This window comes from Haliotis cracherodii, unplaced genomic scaffold (genome assembly GCF_022045235.1).
Source record: "Haliotis cracherodii isolate W230 unplaced genomic scaffold, xgHalCrac1.p SCAF_2, whole genome shotgun sequence".
NCBI classification, from domain to species: domain Eukaryota; kingdom Metazoa; phylum Mollusca; class Gastropoda; order Lepetellida; family Haliotidae; genus Haliotis; species Haliotis cracherodii.
The window spans coordinates 36,213,599-36,230,902 of record NW_027266275.1 but is presented as its reverse complement, the minus strand read 5'-3'; the positions used below and the strand labels follow the sequence as shown (position 1 = coordinate 36,230,902).

Genomic DNA, 17,304 nt, shown 5'->3' with positions numbered 1-17,304 from the left:
ATAAAACATATATGTTACTTCAAGACTGCTTTCCTTATTTTATTAAGAATGTACTAGGAATGCATATTAAGATGCATACCTGCTTCTCTTTACATGGGCTACTTGGTTGGATTTGGTCCCCTGCAACATATGCTGGTTTTAAGAGGTGACCAAATTGATCGGGTGGTCGGACTCAGTGACTTGGCTGACAGCGTGTCATCATACCCAAGTGGTGTGGATCTTTGCTTACAATATCAATCACTGGATATCCAGTCCAGACCATTGGCTTATCATGCTGAATTTTTAATCATTTATGTCCAAAGAAGGGTTTTAATTTACGGTGGTAACCATAATTTGTTCCAAGCACCTACAGTATTCAGTAATAACATCAACAGTTTAAATCATAAGTCCCAAGCCCGAGAATCTGATGACACACAAGTTCAGTAGCCTGTATGGTCACCATGTGCGTTGACAACTGCCACACAACGCCTCCAAGCATAAGATATGCAAGCAATATCCGGCCATACAGGCCTATGAGACACTAAGTTTCATTAAAATATCAAGGAATTAAAATATATAATACTGAGCATATAATGCTCGCCCATAGTTATGTTATGATATACAGTATACAATATAATAATACACGCTCACTGACACAAATGTACAATACACACCATTCATATTATGACGCATATGACACACTGACAACCTGGAAACTATACTGTTTGCGCATTATAATAGACTCTCTCTCGCTCTCTCTCTCTCTCTCACCATCGCGGCAAGGGATTTCTGTAGAGGTATGCACTGCATCAGTAAAATTAACTGACTGACATTTGAGAACTGTAGGATGAGTGGATCCAGTAGAGTAGCTTCCTTCCAAAGGTTATATCGAATATCTGAGTAAAATGGACATTTTGTCAGAAAGTGAACTTCGTCTTCTATTACTTTAGAGTTACTTCTTTGATACTATAGTCGTACTATCCTTACTTAGTACTCCAACTTCTAAATGCCTATCAAAGAAGTTATCCATAAATTCTTAACCTTACTTACTTTAGAGTTGCAATATCTACACTGTCTTTCCTCGAGGGGAGTGGGTCGACGTCTGAAACGACCTAGTTCAATCTCTAGTGGCAATGTACCTGGTTTTATAAAAAGGCTGTTTTGTTTAATGCACTCACAGCTAGAAGTAGAGGAAGGCAGTACAAACAAAGTGTGTAGGTGAGCATAGACATACACAGCACAGGCTGTGGGCTATTTGGGATTACAAATAAACAATGATAAATCTAAACTGGAGTAGTATACACCGAGGATGGAGATGGGATTGCGCACAAAAAGTATAGCAACAATAACAGTTGAGATTAGAAGACTGGAAACATCTTATGATATAAGAATAAAAAAAAAATTAAAAAAAACAAACTGGTAAGGGCTACGCTGGCAATCTCGTTAAAATTAGATGTTTTACTATGATACGATAAAACTATCAAAGAAAGATCGGAGGCGTAAACCCTGAGCAAACCTTGAAGGATTCGTGGGTGCTTGACCCTATCAGATGTCAGCTTTCTAAAACGCTTCGGCTTTATGTCTTCATTTCCATTGACGCCCAATAGAATCTGTTTCGTCAGATAATTGACATCAGTTGTTCGGTCCCACTAAATAACGCTCGGGGGCGTCTGGAAACGTCTGGGAGCGTCCGGGCAATGTCAGGGAGCGTCCGGGAGAATGATACTAAATAATAAAGTGTATTCTATATAATTGTGTTCTTGTATTAATTATACAAAATAACATATAGCTGGATAACACATACGCCCCTATTCTTTTCAAATGGTGAATCTGCGAAGCAAATACGATTTAATTTTATTCGAATTGACGAGGTATTCGTAACGTAGGCTTTGAAGGATACAATGTAAATTTGCTTATGGAACAAAAATAATGTTCTTTTATAGTGTCATATTCTGTATATTATTCAATAACTAATACTGAAACACAGACGTTTCAAAAGTTCATGCGTGGCCCCAGATGGTTCACTGAGTGTAAAACGTCCGGTACTATAGCGTAATTGTAAAGAAATCCATTCATGACCATGAAGAGAAGGAATGGAATACCCGAATATCTCTAGATCACGACCTTAAACATTTCAGGAAAATCCATTCCACCAGAAAGACCCACCCAGCCTGGTTCATAGCAAAAGCCCACCCAAACATTAAGAAACAGTGTGCGTTCATTGTTCATTTATGTGCCCTCTGGAGACCTGGCGTAATTCAAGGAAGCTGCTTTCTCTGTGGTCTACACTACGACGACCTTCGAACACACGCCCTGTGTCATTGTGAGACTTTAAGCATGTATCGAGACATCCTGTGGTGTGACATCATCAACATTGGTCCGGTGGAACTCAGAGTCCATCTCCAAGATAGACCCGACATTGATCTTGTCTGCAGTCTCCTGTCCTGCCAGCCTCCTGTTTCCCTGTCCGATGAGGATCAAGAACTGTTCCAAATATCTGTGATAACCAGACTATATGATACGTGCAACTTCTAAAGTGACTCTTAATCCATCATGTAAAATCTCTCCTTTTCCCTGTTTACTTATAACATGTTTTGTACTCTCCTATGGAGGAATAAAATCATATATGGGTCTTTCTCAGTTTGGTAAGACCGTGAGAATATCAACTGGCGCACGTGTTTGCCACGTGCAGCGGCCAGACACTTCCGGTTACTGGTACTTCCATTTTCTGGCCGCTGCACGTGGCAAAACAGGTACGCCAGTTGATATTCTCACGATCTTACCAAACTGTGAAAGACATGTTTTATTGACTGCACTGTATTTTAAACCCAAGGAAGTCTGATGAAACCTCCCGGACCTTTACGGACGTCTGATGAAACCTCCCGGACGTTTCCGGACGTCTGATGAAACCTCCCGGACGTTTCCGGACGTCTGATGAAACCTCCCGGACGTTTCCGGACGTCCTCGGACGTTAAATAGTTGGACCCTCAGTTGTTCCCTTGCGTTGACATTTTATACTTACTCACACGATTTTAAATTTCGATCTTCACGAAACGTAAAACGTCACAGATCACAAATATACCCCACATTGTACACTCCTTTAGGGGCGACTTTATTTGCGAGTGATTTTAATGAGATTGCTACTTCAGAAAGCTACATTCCTTCAGGAGATGTGTCAGGGATGACCAGTGGATCTTTGACAGCTTTGACAGCTCAGCTGGGGTTAAGTTTATGGTGACCCGGATCAGTTAGACTAATATCAAGTCCAACTATAACACTCTGGTAAAACGTACCAACACAGTCGAAAAATAATCAAAGGGATTTGGTATGTTGTCTCACCATTTCACTACTGAAGCAGCCATAGCATGGTCATGAACACTGGTGAATACAGACAGATACATATTGGAAACACACTACTTAGGCTGTGATCCACTTTGAAGAATATTTCAACAGTTCTTTGAAAGGCATTTAGAAGTGATACACATAAGGAAGAGAATATATTGATGTCAACTTCTTTATTATGAGGAACACACAACGTTTCGGAGTATATGCTTACTCCTTCATCGTGTGAATGAATGCTATGAGACAAAGAGCATATATATGTACATGTAAGGACAATAAAATTAATAAGATAACTAAAGGTGCAAAGGTGGAAAATAACAAAGGGTAGAAGCTAACAAAGGAAGCCAACTTTTAATTATTCTATTGTGCCTCACATCAGTGACAACTATTACACATTTTTTTAAAATAGATCTGTCACATTACAGTTACATGAGTTTGTGAAACAGGCATGTGGCATCTTCCGAAGAACAGACCCGCCAGTCTGATAATGTTTTAATGTGACATTTACGAAATGTCGGTCACATGACCGCGAAATTAACGTTCAAAAGTGTATGAACGACACAATTTGACGAAATTCTTGAAATGACGTACACACTGACAGACTACTTCCACATTCCTGGGGAAACCCCTGGGAATTCCCAAGCACGAATACACCAGAAGTGTTGTTTCTGATCATTTGGACCCTTTAGTTTTGAACTCATTAGGGGTGGTAGGGTAGCCCAGTGGTCAAAGCGTTCGCTTGTAACGCCGAAAATCCGGGTTCGCTTCCCCAGATGGGTACAATGTGTGAAGCCCATTTCTGGGGTGACCTCCAAAATAGAGATATATAAAATTATAAGAACTGAGTTTCACTTTGCGTAAGTTCATTGGAGCATGAACATCCAAAGAGTGAGGTCCAAACATTGCATGTGCGTCGTCGCAAGTCCCAACGTTCATACACTTGAGACCTCTTTCTATGAAGGTTCATACTCCAATGAACTCACACAAAGTGAAAGTCAGTTCTTAAATAAGCGAATCTAACTTTTTTAGATGTAAAAAAAAGTCTGTTTCAGCGGTCAGATGTCTGGTCAACAATTGGCCAAGTACACATGAGTATCACATGCAAACAACCAACGCAGTAAATCCTCGTTTCTCACCTGAACATACGGTTCCTGTCTGTTCCCTTCCTCCCAGTCAATGGTTGTCACATTCCTCACAGGGATCACATCCTCGATTGCTGGGTAACAAGCACCATCAAGTCTCACAACCAGGACATTGAAGGCCGGCACATCCCTCCTTGCAAGCCTGTCCAGAATGATGTCCACCTGGTACCGCCACATCTGGTCCTCCACAGCACACACTGACACCACGATGACAAACGTCTGACACATCTTCATCCCTGTCCTGATGCCCCCCAGTTCTGTCTGACCAGGATGTGTGTCTGTGTGATGTATGTATAGGTGGCATGACCTACTGTTTTGATGACTGTATCAATGTTGACAACTGACCAATGGGTGTCCTCTTCACAGTACAAGATATACATGCGTGTTTGGATAAATGTACGTGTGTTCCTCGCTTTTTTCAGACTCATGTGTACGGTGTGTAAAACATGACATATAAAGAATATTAAAATCATGAAATACGAGATCGTTAGACAAACCGTTATTATGTATAAAACTGCCAAGAAAATACACACGCAATATTCAATAACTTTACTGTAAAGCGAAACCTCTTGTATTGCCTGTTCATTCATTGTAGTATTGCCAGCCGCAGGTTGAGCCCAGCCTAATACATCAATAATCCAGTTCAGAAATGGTGATCGTGAAGGCTCTACGGTGAAATACTGAGCATCCTGAATTTCAATTATCTCAAAAATACCCTTTTCACGATTGAAAACTCTCCGAAAATATGACACTGAATGTTTTCCGAATGCTTTAGGGCACATGCACATCTGATAAATGGTAATAACAGACTTCTGCTTATAATATGCATCATTAGCTATATGTTCATAATATTTAACACCTGTCCCGACTGTTTCTCTGAGGTAATACCTCTTGTATAAATACAGCAGCAATGAACAACTCTCACTGGGATCACAAACAAGATCCATTGGTTGCCCATTCACTGTCCTGTCAACGTACATGTAGTCGTCATCGGTGAAAGAGGCAAACGTAAATGTCGCACCAAACATTCCACTATAAGGTACCATAACTTTGTCCGATCGCGGAACATCTTCTAGAAGTATATATTCACACAGAATGGAATACAGAACGAATTCATTTCGAAACTGCAACACCCCCTTACGCACAAGCTCAAGTGCTGTCCTATTCGGATAACTGACGACAAAAGAATAAGTACCAAAGTCCCCATGTGTAACGGAATGTAATCTTAAGACCTGAAAACTCCTTCGTGTGTTTTTTCGCAAAAAGCTATGAAGACGCGAGGACTCACTCAGTGGTTCTCCATTGAATAGCCAAGCTGTTTTGCCGTTCATGTGATCGCAAATCAATTCCATGTCTTCGCCGTCAAGTACACTCGATGTTACTGTGAACCTCGAGGGCAGGAAGTCAGGATCAGTAACGAAAGTTTTTTCGTTTTCAACAACAGAACGTTGATGATAAATTTGCTGCACGATATGATCATCTAACAACAACATCACTCCCCGTGTCACATAAATCAGCCACGAAATCAACACACACAATAACGCTCCCCAAAGTATCACTGTTTTCTGAAGGAAGAGATGTTTCACACAACTGATAGTTACTTTGATGTATATGTAACCATGCATGTTGATACCAAGGGAACATACACAATTTCTAAAGTTGATGACGAACAGTAGCATCATCAGCCTCAAGTCGACCTTATAAATGACGTCACAATCAACATCATGGAGTAAACCGTCAAACACCAACATCAGGGCACACAAGGTTGTCACTGTAAACCATTTGGTAAGATCCATCCTGAATGTCATCGTCAATAATTCACTGGTTTGTGTACACTACTCTCCCCAAATGACTGCACAGCGTAGTCATGACGCGGGTCTATTTTTAGTAAACTATTGAAATAGGCCCGTTTATATGTCAAGGACGTGAAAAGAGGCCACAAGTCTTTTCACACATTCGGGTATATCTGTTACACCCAATCTGTGCAACTGCCCGTATCGTGCATTGGGCAGGCCGTTTGCACAATATGTGCAATGGACAGTGACGTGAATGGGTTTTAAAATCTTCTTCACTGAAGTCAAATGACAAAGTTATTATATAAGGATCCATCCACCGAGTTATTTTACAAAGACCTGTTCACTGAATTTTTTTCACACACGGATGCATCAACATTAAATCATAAATGCTGTGGCGAGCCTTTTGAGATAAAGCCATACAATCTGCTTCAGAGTCTTCAATGATAGATGATATTAAACAGTCTGAAGGAAAGCAATCTTGTAAAGGAACTGATCTTGGTATTTATGCCAAGAGCTCAAAACTTCAGAAGATCGATCAAAATATATTGCTGATTTATCACAAATATTTCAACGTTAATTCGAAGATCAAGAGATTCTGCGATTATGTCGATGACTTGGTGACTTTATATTTAATATGTATTTCATCGTTCATCTTCCCGAGGCAAGGGAGTTGAATGACTTTAAAAGTCCAGTTTCCACCCTTGCCGAATCATTCGTGACCAACTCGAGTTATTTCTTGCAGGTTACGGAAAGGGGCGAGTGGTGACGAATGTTGCCGAATAAGGCTGGAATTCCTGGGCTCGATCGCGGCGCCACCAGTGGCTGTTACAAATTAAGCCCCTTCTATGCCTCTCCTATGGACCAATCAGATTCCACCTCTCATATCACTTGCATTTGCTTCAAACAAAATGGCGGCGCCCAGTGAAGACGACCTGATCGATAATCAAGATCTATATTGTGAGAAAACGGGTCTTAGATCGCAAAGTGAATCAAATCACGTGAGCACATTGATTAAAAACTTGAAAATATCTGTTGCAAACGAGTTGGCGGTGCACATGCTGTATTAATATTAACGTACATTTTCAATATTCATGTAAAAATGTAATTGTAATACGACAGTGCAGGTGTGGTTGTTTTTCAAGATGGTTGTGTATCAGGTGTCTAATTTCTTACATTCTTACAATCAAGACATGAAATGTAAACTAAACACTTTGAACATTGACTGTACAGTGAGCACAAAGGACATGCCTCCAAAATGCACTGACAACAATTATTCCATACCTTGTTTAATTAATATAACATGTTTATCTATTAACGAAACACAATCAACCAAGTTAGAAGTTGTACAGAACATCACAAGTAAGCTCGCTGACTTGGTTGATTCATATCATCGTATCCCAATGCGTAGATCGATGCTCATGATGTCAACCTCTTGATTGTCTCTTTGAGACTCGTTCATTTACACACCACTGTCATAATTATACCTGGAATATTGAGGCGTTTAACAACACAGAAACGAACAAATAATATAGATTAAACATTATTATGATGTTTTCTTCATATGAAATCTTTCATACTTGTATGTGATGCACACAACCTGGTGAATTCCAGCTTCTTGCCTTAGGTTTTCCATTACTGCATTTAGTGCAACAACTGTCACCATGGAGTTTAATTATGTCTCTCCATAGCCAGTTGTGCATGTATAAATGTGTAGGTTACTGAACATACCGAGCAGGTGTCTGCTGTGTAGAAACAACTGTTATTTCTTTGACTTATTCCTTCTAACACTTTAATATGACCACACTAATCTAATATAACAATAAAAATGTTTAGGTGAGCTACAGAAACTTGTGGCTCTGTTTTGCATTTTGTCCAAAATAGTACTTTCAAAACCAATGAGAACAAAATAGCATTTTGGACATAATGTATTCGATACTCCTTTTTAACACAAACACAAACACGAGTTTTAACCAAATTGTTCTGTTTAATGAACAATTACCACACATCACCATTTCAACAATATATATACAACTCCACCATACGCTGACCGCAATTCTTGTGTGTAAAGCACAGTATAAGTCATTCAACCTCCCCGCGAATAGCTGAAACAATGCTGCTGCAGAGTTGATTTAGCACAATTCATCGCATTCAATTAACAACTCCCTTTGATAAGATTTGAGAGTTGAACACATAACTTTCATATATAATAAATCTCTCGTCTAAATGTATGATGAACGCCTACACCCAAATGGCAGACCAGAACAAGAATGGAAAAATGTTTGAAAAATTTAAAATGAAAAACATATAGAAATGTGCATGCTATTTGTCGAATTTTCAACCAAGAAGACCACCCATCTGAAATAGACATGGAGGTCGCATACAGAATTGCTTAGTGCGTCCGTTCTGATACGAACAAGTATTCTGAAAAAAGAAGTGCCTAACGTAACACACATTTCTGTCTTTTTGGAGACCTTCACCATTTAGCGATCATAATCAGGAATCTATTGAACCCATGATAGTGATTGTTTCCTGGCCATCCAACACACTGGTAGAATACAAGTATTCATTTCGGCATACTTGGACTCTACCATGACACTGAAGAATGCTTGATTCTCATTGGTCAAAGTCAGGTATCTAATTCCATTCCCTTCTTCAAACCTAAGATGCCTTTAGTACGTAAACATCAATTTAACTAAAGCGTTCGGATCCAAATTGAAATAACAGATATCTGACCTACATACGACTAATTAAATTTCAAGTTAGACTTCCTCCAGACAGGAATATGAAGACAATAGCGACAAAACACTTTCTATAATCATAAAAAAATCTCCGTTGTGCGATATCATCATAAGCTGTGTTTATTTATCACTATCAAATAGTGATGGTAGCACGTGTCCTAGACACCATGTATTTTAGTGTCCCTTGTCTGGGTTGTAAACACAATCCGATTCCTGGTACGTGCGGATTGGTTTGTTGTAGAATGTTGTGAATCCCTGTTCACTGAGGAACTTCAGTACTTCAGCCTCGTATTGGGCTTTGAACACCTGCCGGTCACGTGCCAGAACGAACAGCGTCCCCTCGATGTTGTCACTGACAATGCTGTACTGGTATTGCTTGTTTGCGCCGAATGTAGCCGGGCCCAGTTTCAGCACCCAGTCTGAAGGAAATACATTCATGCAAGTCATTGTTTTCTGTCCATGTTATGATAAATTGACAAGGTAAATGGTTGATGATTACATAATAAGAAAATTGAATGGGTTCAGTATGTGATACATTGACGTAAAGAGGGACTACGTTCTACAGTTTGCTGACGGAACTGGGTGCCTGGGGTTTTATGGAAAAAATATAAAAAATATAAATTATTGTCCCCGAAAATTCTTGAAAAAAATAATTGTGCTTCAGAATGTTGAAAAGAAATATATGCCACAAAATTACATCGTTGCAATGTGTTTTTCTTTCTAAAATATCCAGGATCATAGTTTCAAATATAAAAAATAGATGTAGCTTAAATAAATATCTAATCTCTATACAAGCTTCCAGGCCCCTCCAACTCTTAAAGACTATGAAATGGTCGGCCCCCTACTCCAAACAATGTGTGACTTTGTTCCCACTCAACGCTATAAAAGTCCTGTCGAATTTAGAAATAATGGTAATGGAAACATAGAGAATTTATTTTTTCCTTATCATACCGGCCCTAACATTCTTCAAAGAATATATAACGGAAGACTTTTATTTGATAAATTCCGACCAACAACAAATGGTTTTGAGGCAAAATATCACTCAACAAACTATGATATAAAAGTACTTGCCCGAACTAATGCCGGTTTCATAGTGCTACCTCACTGAGATAAGAATGCGAGCTAGTCAACCTTGTGATTTGACAGCATATTTTCTAAATCTGTTTGAGTGTAAACACTAGAAGAGAGTCAGAGAGTCGTGCCTAACGCTACATATAGACGCACTATCAAACAAACAGATGCTCGACTTCGCCTTTTATTGTTTCCAGGATAACCTTTATCTCCCAATAATGTAATCAATGTCATGTATCTATCACGTGAGACTTTTGAAGGTGGGGTAAAATGAGGTCAAGATTGTTGTGACTTGCATGTATGGTTGTGTGGCTGATTGTACTAGTTCGGACTTACGCCAGTTTTAATGTACTAGCCCACTAAAATACAATGCTGCAGTTTAAAATGGATACCCGACTGAGACACAGTATAATGAATCCGAGCCGACCGGGCCTTCTTGTAGCCCCTTAGTGCAAAGCAACATGGTGGGCAACAGCAAGTACTATCTTAACGTCTTTTGGTATGACGCGGCGAGGGGATCGAACCATTGACCTTCTGTTCTCGGGGCAGACGCTCTTTCGACCAGTCCACCGAACTGTTTTTTTGCCGTTCTTAGGAAGCGAAGTTTACTTACATGGGGCTGCGAAAGGGACAGTTTCAAGGGAAACTTTCAGCTGTCCGACGACGGCGGTCTTGTTGACGAAGCCGTGGATGACCTTGAGCTGACCAGTAGGGCTGCCAACACGTTCAGAGTTGAGGACAGTGATGCGACCGTCAGGGCTGAGGCCATCTTAAATACAGAACGTGACATGGAGCTGACCATAGTGAGTGAGTGAGCGAATGTTGTTTTATTCAGCAATATTCCAGCAACGGTAACTAGACGTATCTGGGGCGAGCAAACTAGTGGTTGACAGTGAGTAACGACCCACACCGTCTTGGCACAATGACACGCAACTGGCTAGGTCATACATTGTGACGACCCGACCCTCAGTAGTCTATATATCCAACAGGAACTCGTTATTGGTCAGTAAATAGATATATACCCTCCTATATGTAAGCAGAGAAGTGCATATAGGGTGTACATATTATATTCACTGACCAATAACGAGTTCCTGTGATATTTCCTCGTATTATGGGTTACCGAGAGCCGAAGAAGTATTATAACAATCCCAATACTCTGAAATTAAGTCTTTTCATAGCGTATTGAATAGCTTTCCTCGTGTAGCTTTATTCGCAACATAACCTCAGCGGCAAGTGGCGAACACGTTGATGTCTTTGGTGAGCGTTGACGTTTCTATCTTGATTACGTCATTTAGCGCGTATTGTTAAGAGATGAGGCTCGGAAACGTGTGACGTGGGGACACTTAGTGTTATAGTGGGCTTATTCCCAGACTCCTTGGGGAATTTGTTATAAAGAAATATAATTCGCTGGAAACAGTGTTGTCCTTTATAGTCTTTTACAACGCTGACAGTTAAACTGAAAGGCACATTTTAAACCGGCCAATATTCTTTTTGGACACTTCTTCACGACATACAATTCTTTTCGAACACTTCTTCACGACATACAATTCTTTTCGGACACTTCTTCACGACATACAAGTCTTTTCGGACACTTCTTCACGACATACAATTCTTTTCGGACACTTCTTCACGACATACAATTCTTTTCGGACACTTCTTCACGACATACAATTCTTTTCGGACACTTCTTCACGACATACAATTCTTTTCGGACACTTCTTCACGACATACAATTTTTTTCGGACACTTCTTCACGACATACAATTCTTTTTCGGACACTGCTTCAAGACATACAATTCTTTTTCGGACACTTCTTCACGACATACAATTCTTGTCTGGTAGGAGGAACCCAACAATTTGCAAAACACTTTTATTTCAGGACATCACCATGTTCAGCGAAATTATCATATTCTTATTTGTTTTCCAAACCTAAGGCAATTGTTTGTATTTTCCCAGTTTTCCCTTGAACATTGTTTTCGAACAGAAATCTCTGACAAAAATGGGAACACTTCAGTGAATGATATACTTTCAATGTATTTCTTTACAATTGGGTTAAATAGTTATAGTGTTATGTTTCATATACACACACAGACACACATGCACAACATCAGCATACCTTTAAAGTAACATTTCTAGTTGAACTTACGACCCGCGAAGATCTGGGTTAGATAGGTCATCAGCAAACCCATGCTTGCCGTAAGAGGCGACTATGCTGGTCGAACGGGATCGGGTGGTCAGGATCGCTGACTTGGTTAATGCATGTCATCGTATCCCAATTGCGTGGATCGATATCCATGATGTCAATCACTGGATTGTATGGTCAAGACGATATTATTTACAGACCGCCGATATATAGCTGGAATATTGCTGAGTGTGCCGTTAAACAACAAACAAACAAAAAAAAGTTGTACTTACAATCCGCCGTCACACATTTCGCTCCTTGTTCAAACCATTTCCCCACTGACTCGCTTGACCACATCTGTGACACAAACATGCACACCATGAGTGAGTTAGGAGTGAGTGCAAGTTTAACGCCGAAGTCGGCAATGTCCCAGGTATATCACGGTTGACTCCAACAAATCGGCATTTTCGTTTGAGATCGCCATTATTTTTTTAATGTACTGGAGCTTAAAAAATATTTCATCAGAAACAGGTGCTCATTTTTTTTAAAATAACAAACATAATAAACACTTATTATAGTCTGCAAGAATTTTTTTTCCTACAATGCAATCCTTTTTTTCAGTATCACGAGGCTTGATTATTATTTTTTTAGAACAATGTTATTGTCTCACCTGATACCACCGACCGAGATACTTGGCATCGTCGAGCTGTGTGACGGTGTGAGGAGTTTTGTGTATGAATGTATCAAGGACAAATCCTGACGCTGTGGCGAGTAAAGCGGAGACTACGAATAAGGCTGTCATGTCGGTTTGTGTTGAGATCGTGTGACTTCTGCGATGGAACAGTTGGCCTGTATTCTCTTTATACCTAAGCTGAGTCGATGGTTATAAAACAGACACGTTTTCTATTCTCGTGATAGGGGACTATCCCTAAGTCGCTTATCTTAACGTGATATATCACGTGTAGAAATCCGGCAATAGGTTATACAACGTGATTGGGGCAACTGGCATAATTATCATTAGTTATGGTGTCTTTGGTTGCCGTATACGGTGTCATATTAGGTTAGCAGAATAATATTGGGCGAGGCTCCACTGTGAGCTTTTTTCTCAAAAATATTTATTAATAAAGTCACGAACTTGGTTTCTTTAAAAAATGTCTTAGCACAGTCACAATTAATTATACTAAAACACAATACAGTGTCGAATAACGAATTTCTGTTCCAGAATGTTCATGTGAAATATGTGAAGTTGGTGTAGCAAAATCCATAATGGCTGTTACTGACGGTATACGGTGTCATATTAGATCAGTAACAACCATCTTGGCTTTTTTTCTGACGGGATTCGAGCTCATGTGGGGTAAGTAGTAAGTTTGATTGGTCAATCTTACTTTGAGGCTTAAGTTCAGATCCAGATTTGATCTTTTAGTGAGAGTACAGTTAGATGTAAGGTTTGAGATCCAGGGTCAGGGTGAACGTAACGTGACCCAGTGACAAGATACACATCACTGCAATACATGTATACATCGTTGTCTGGTTGTTAAATGGACCCCACCCCAATTGAAAGTACAAAATCGTTAAAACTGAGAACCAACCATAACAGTTTACGATTTAATGAGTGAGTGCGTTTGGTTCCACGCATCTTCCCGAGGCAAGAGAGTTAACTGACTTTGAAAGTCCAGTTTCCACCCTTGCCGAACTAGGCTGGAATTTCTGGGCTGGATCGTAGCGCCACCAGTGGCTATTACGAGTTATGTCCAATAAGATTCAACCTCTCGTATCACTTGCATTTGTTTCAAACAAAACGGTGGCGCCCAGTCAAGACGATCTGATCGATAATCAAGATCTATACATGTATTGTGATAAAACGAGTCCTACATCGCGAAGTGCATCAAATCACGTGAGCACCTTGATTAAAAACATGAAAAGATTTAGAAAATATCTGTTGACAACGAGTTCGCGGTGCACATGCTTTGCAAATCCTGCAGTCGACCGAAATCTGAATGACACTCTACGAACCGGATTTTGATTTGGGTGCTCGATTTTGATTGGACTATGCATAGACTCGTTAGTCCAGCCAAAATGTAACTCACTAATACCAGCCTAGTTCGGAAAGGGTGGAAACTGGACTTTCATAGTCAGTTAACTCTCTTGCTTCGGGAAGATGGGTTCCACGCCTCTTTCAACAGTATTTCCTTACAAACATAACATAACAAAATGTTATTTTTAGCATGGTGTATCAAACACTTTCAAATTTATGCAAATTGTGCCGGAACGGAAGGACAGGCTTACCCTTTTCGCGAACACCTGGTGTCATCACTGATTGTCAATAATTCATTCATATAATTTTCACCGCTATTTCGCCTTTTACACCCAATGGAATCTGTTTCGGCAGATAATTCAGACTCTAACATTGACGTTTTATGTTCAGTTACATCAGATAGCTACACGATAAGTCGCAAAGAACAATGAAGAGTGAGTGAGTGAGTGAGTATGGTTTTACGCCGCTTTTAGCAATATTCCAGCAATATCACGGCGGGGGACACCAGAAATGGGCTTCACACATTGTACCCATATGAGGAATCGAACCCGGGTCTTCGGCGTGACGAGCGAACGCTTTAACCACTAGGCTACCCCACCGCCCCAGAACACTGAAGAACGAAGTGTGGTTTATTATATACTTCAGTGTGGAATGCGGAGTTTTCTGAAGTTAAGAAAAGGGATATTTTCATTCCAGTGAACATAACAATTGATATGTCACTGCTGTGAACATAACACTTTAACGGAACTGTTGTCATACAAGAATGACCTCATCTTAAATTGTCTCCCTTTATCGTAAGTGTCTGTCCCGTTCTTATAATGTTGACTTCCTTTTTACGTTAGTTCTCCACACTGACAGGGCAAAATATGAACAGATGGCCATTTAGGGAGTTAATGTCACTTCATGGCGTTTGTTTTTCTCTTGAAAATGTTCCGTTAAAAACTGTATTTTTTCCACTTAACTCGTCAATCGAGACCTTTCGTTTCGCAAAGCGCCATTTTTGTTACTTGACCAGCGTGTCTTCTTTCGCTTCAAACAGCAGTCTCGAAGTTTTCAAGAATATTTTTTGTTAAAGTTGACTTTATATATAATCATATCTATTGTGTGATACAGAATTTTCGCGACCATAATTTTTGTTGTTGTTACTTTTGTTTAATTTTTTTTTAATGATTTTACAAATACTAAACTAATTTTTTAGTCGCAAATACAAGGGATGGTGACCCGTCCCTGTGTGTTAGGTGGGGAGAATTTACGTTTCAATTTATTACGTTTGTAATGAAATAATTAATTTTCTGGTAGACAACTACACAAAAAGTATATAATAAATTGAACGTGCGCTCGTAACTTGATGACGTCACAGATGATGACGACGTTATTTTTGAGAGGGGAGTGTCAAATGAGTTGTTCGTTGTCTAGGTCGTTGTTTATCGTGCAATAAAACACTGCAGGGAGAATAAACCATGAAGGGCGTCAGCTTAATTAGAAGAGTCGTAGGTGACACAGGTCTTAGACCCACAGGCACCGGTATCGTGCTGACAAACTGAGGACAATAACAAGAGCATATCGGTAATTCAAAACTGGCGATCATGTATAAAAACAACCGAAAACATGGAAAATGTAGTTTCAAGTAGCTACTGCATCGCTGAAATGTGAAGCGAACGTGTCAAAAACTAAAATTAAAATGTCAAAAACAAAAACGAAAATGTCAAAATCAAAAGCGAAAATGTCCAAAACTAAAATGAAAATACAGAAAACTATTTCCACCGCGGTGTAAATAGTTTTCTGAATATTCATTTTAGTTTTTGAAAAAGTCGATACCATAGATAAGAGTAATTTACACAGTTAACTGCCTTTGCGAAGTCAACAAACAGTCAATAAAATGTTCTATCTGATTTTGCATAGGTGTTTGCTAATCGGGCAAATAATGTGAAGATATTGTCGAACGAGGCATATCCTTTTTCTAAATCATGCTTGATTTTCATTTATATCATTGTCATTTGACCTTTTCTGTAATTTCTCATTAAGTATTTTAGTGATTATTTTTTTTATATAACTGGCAGTTATGACAAAACAGTTTCAGAATCTCAGACATAAGCTCAATTTTCACTCCCAAGGCCAAAAGCAATTTAACAGCTTTGGTCAACATCAAACAAGAAACCAAAAGGGTTTTGTAAACAACAAAATGTAACAGATATACGTACCCGTGGCACTGGGTTTTAATTTTGAAATTTGGAAAGAAATTTGTTCTGTGTCATAAATTGTGTACATTTGTACGAATTACATACTTTAAATACACGCTGATGACACAGCAAACATTTACTGAGTTTGAATGGGAGTAAAAGCAAAACAAAGACAATTATCCTTGTCGACATGAATGCAATTAATTTGGTCATCATCTGGTAGAATCAGATTAAGAAACATACGGTCGAAATGTGTCCTGAGCACACCTGAGGTCCCAAAAGACCGTTCACTCTCTCACTTGGAAAAAGATGCTAATTGCAAAACTTAAATTGTTCCTGTTAATGTCGTTGCTAGGTGACTAATAAAATAAATTATATGTCCGACAGCTGCATTATTGCACGCTACCTCACGCCGTTCTCGCCCTAATGATGTTGCAAGCTGTCTGATGACGTCATTCGGGATTCTACGAGTAATGACCCCCGCGCGTAGATCGATGCTCATGATGCCAGTCAATGGATTGTCTGGTCCTGACTAGATTATTAACAGACCGCCGTAATATAGCTCGAAACAACAAACAAACAAATGAAGTTGCAGAGCCTGCGGACTGGACACCTCGCCTTATGACTAAATCTTTCAACGTCTGCATGACCACAGTAAAGTGAAAACAACACGTGAACGTGTATGTCATTTGTAGAGCAAGAACAAGTATAGGATTGTTAATAACAAGACGTATCAAAAGGCGACTATGCTTGTCGTAAGATGCGACTAACGGGATCGGGTGGTCAGACTCGCTGGCTTGGTTGATAAAACATGAAACATTCAAATGGCTCTCATCGAAACATTCAAATGGCTCTCACCTTTGTTTCCTCAAAGAACCAAAACAAAACTGGCATTAACG

The 17,304-nt window shown here is 39.6% G+C and overlaps 1 protein-coding gene across 1 annotated transcript; it reads right to left on the bottom strand.

Moving 5' to 3' along the window:
• Window positions 1-8,455: 8,455 nt before the first annotated feature.
• On the bottom strand, window positions 8,456-13,096 carry LOC139469062 (apolipoprotein D-like). Its single transcript, XM_071251190.1, has 4 exons — window positions 12,861-13,096; window positions 12,484-12,547; window positions 10,682-10,837; window positions 8,456-9,416 (listed from the first exon to the last, which is right to left on the bottom strand). The coding sequence occupies exons 1-4, from the start codon at window positions 12,990-12,992 to the stop codon at window positions 9,172-9,174; spliced, it is 597 nt and encodes a 198-aa protein (XP_071107291.1). The 5' UTR covers window positions 12,993-13,096; the 3' UTR covers window positions 8,456-9,171.
• Window positions 13,097-17,304: the final 4,208 nt, after the last annotated feature.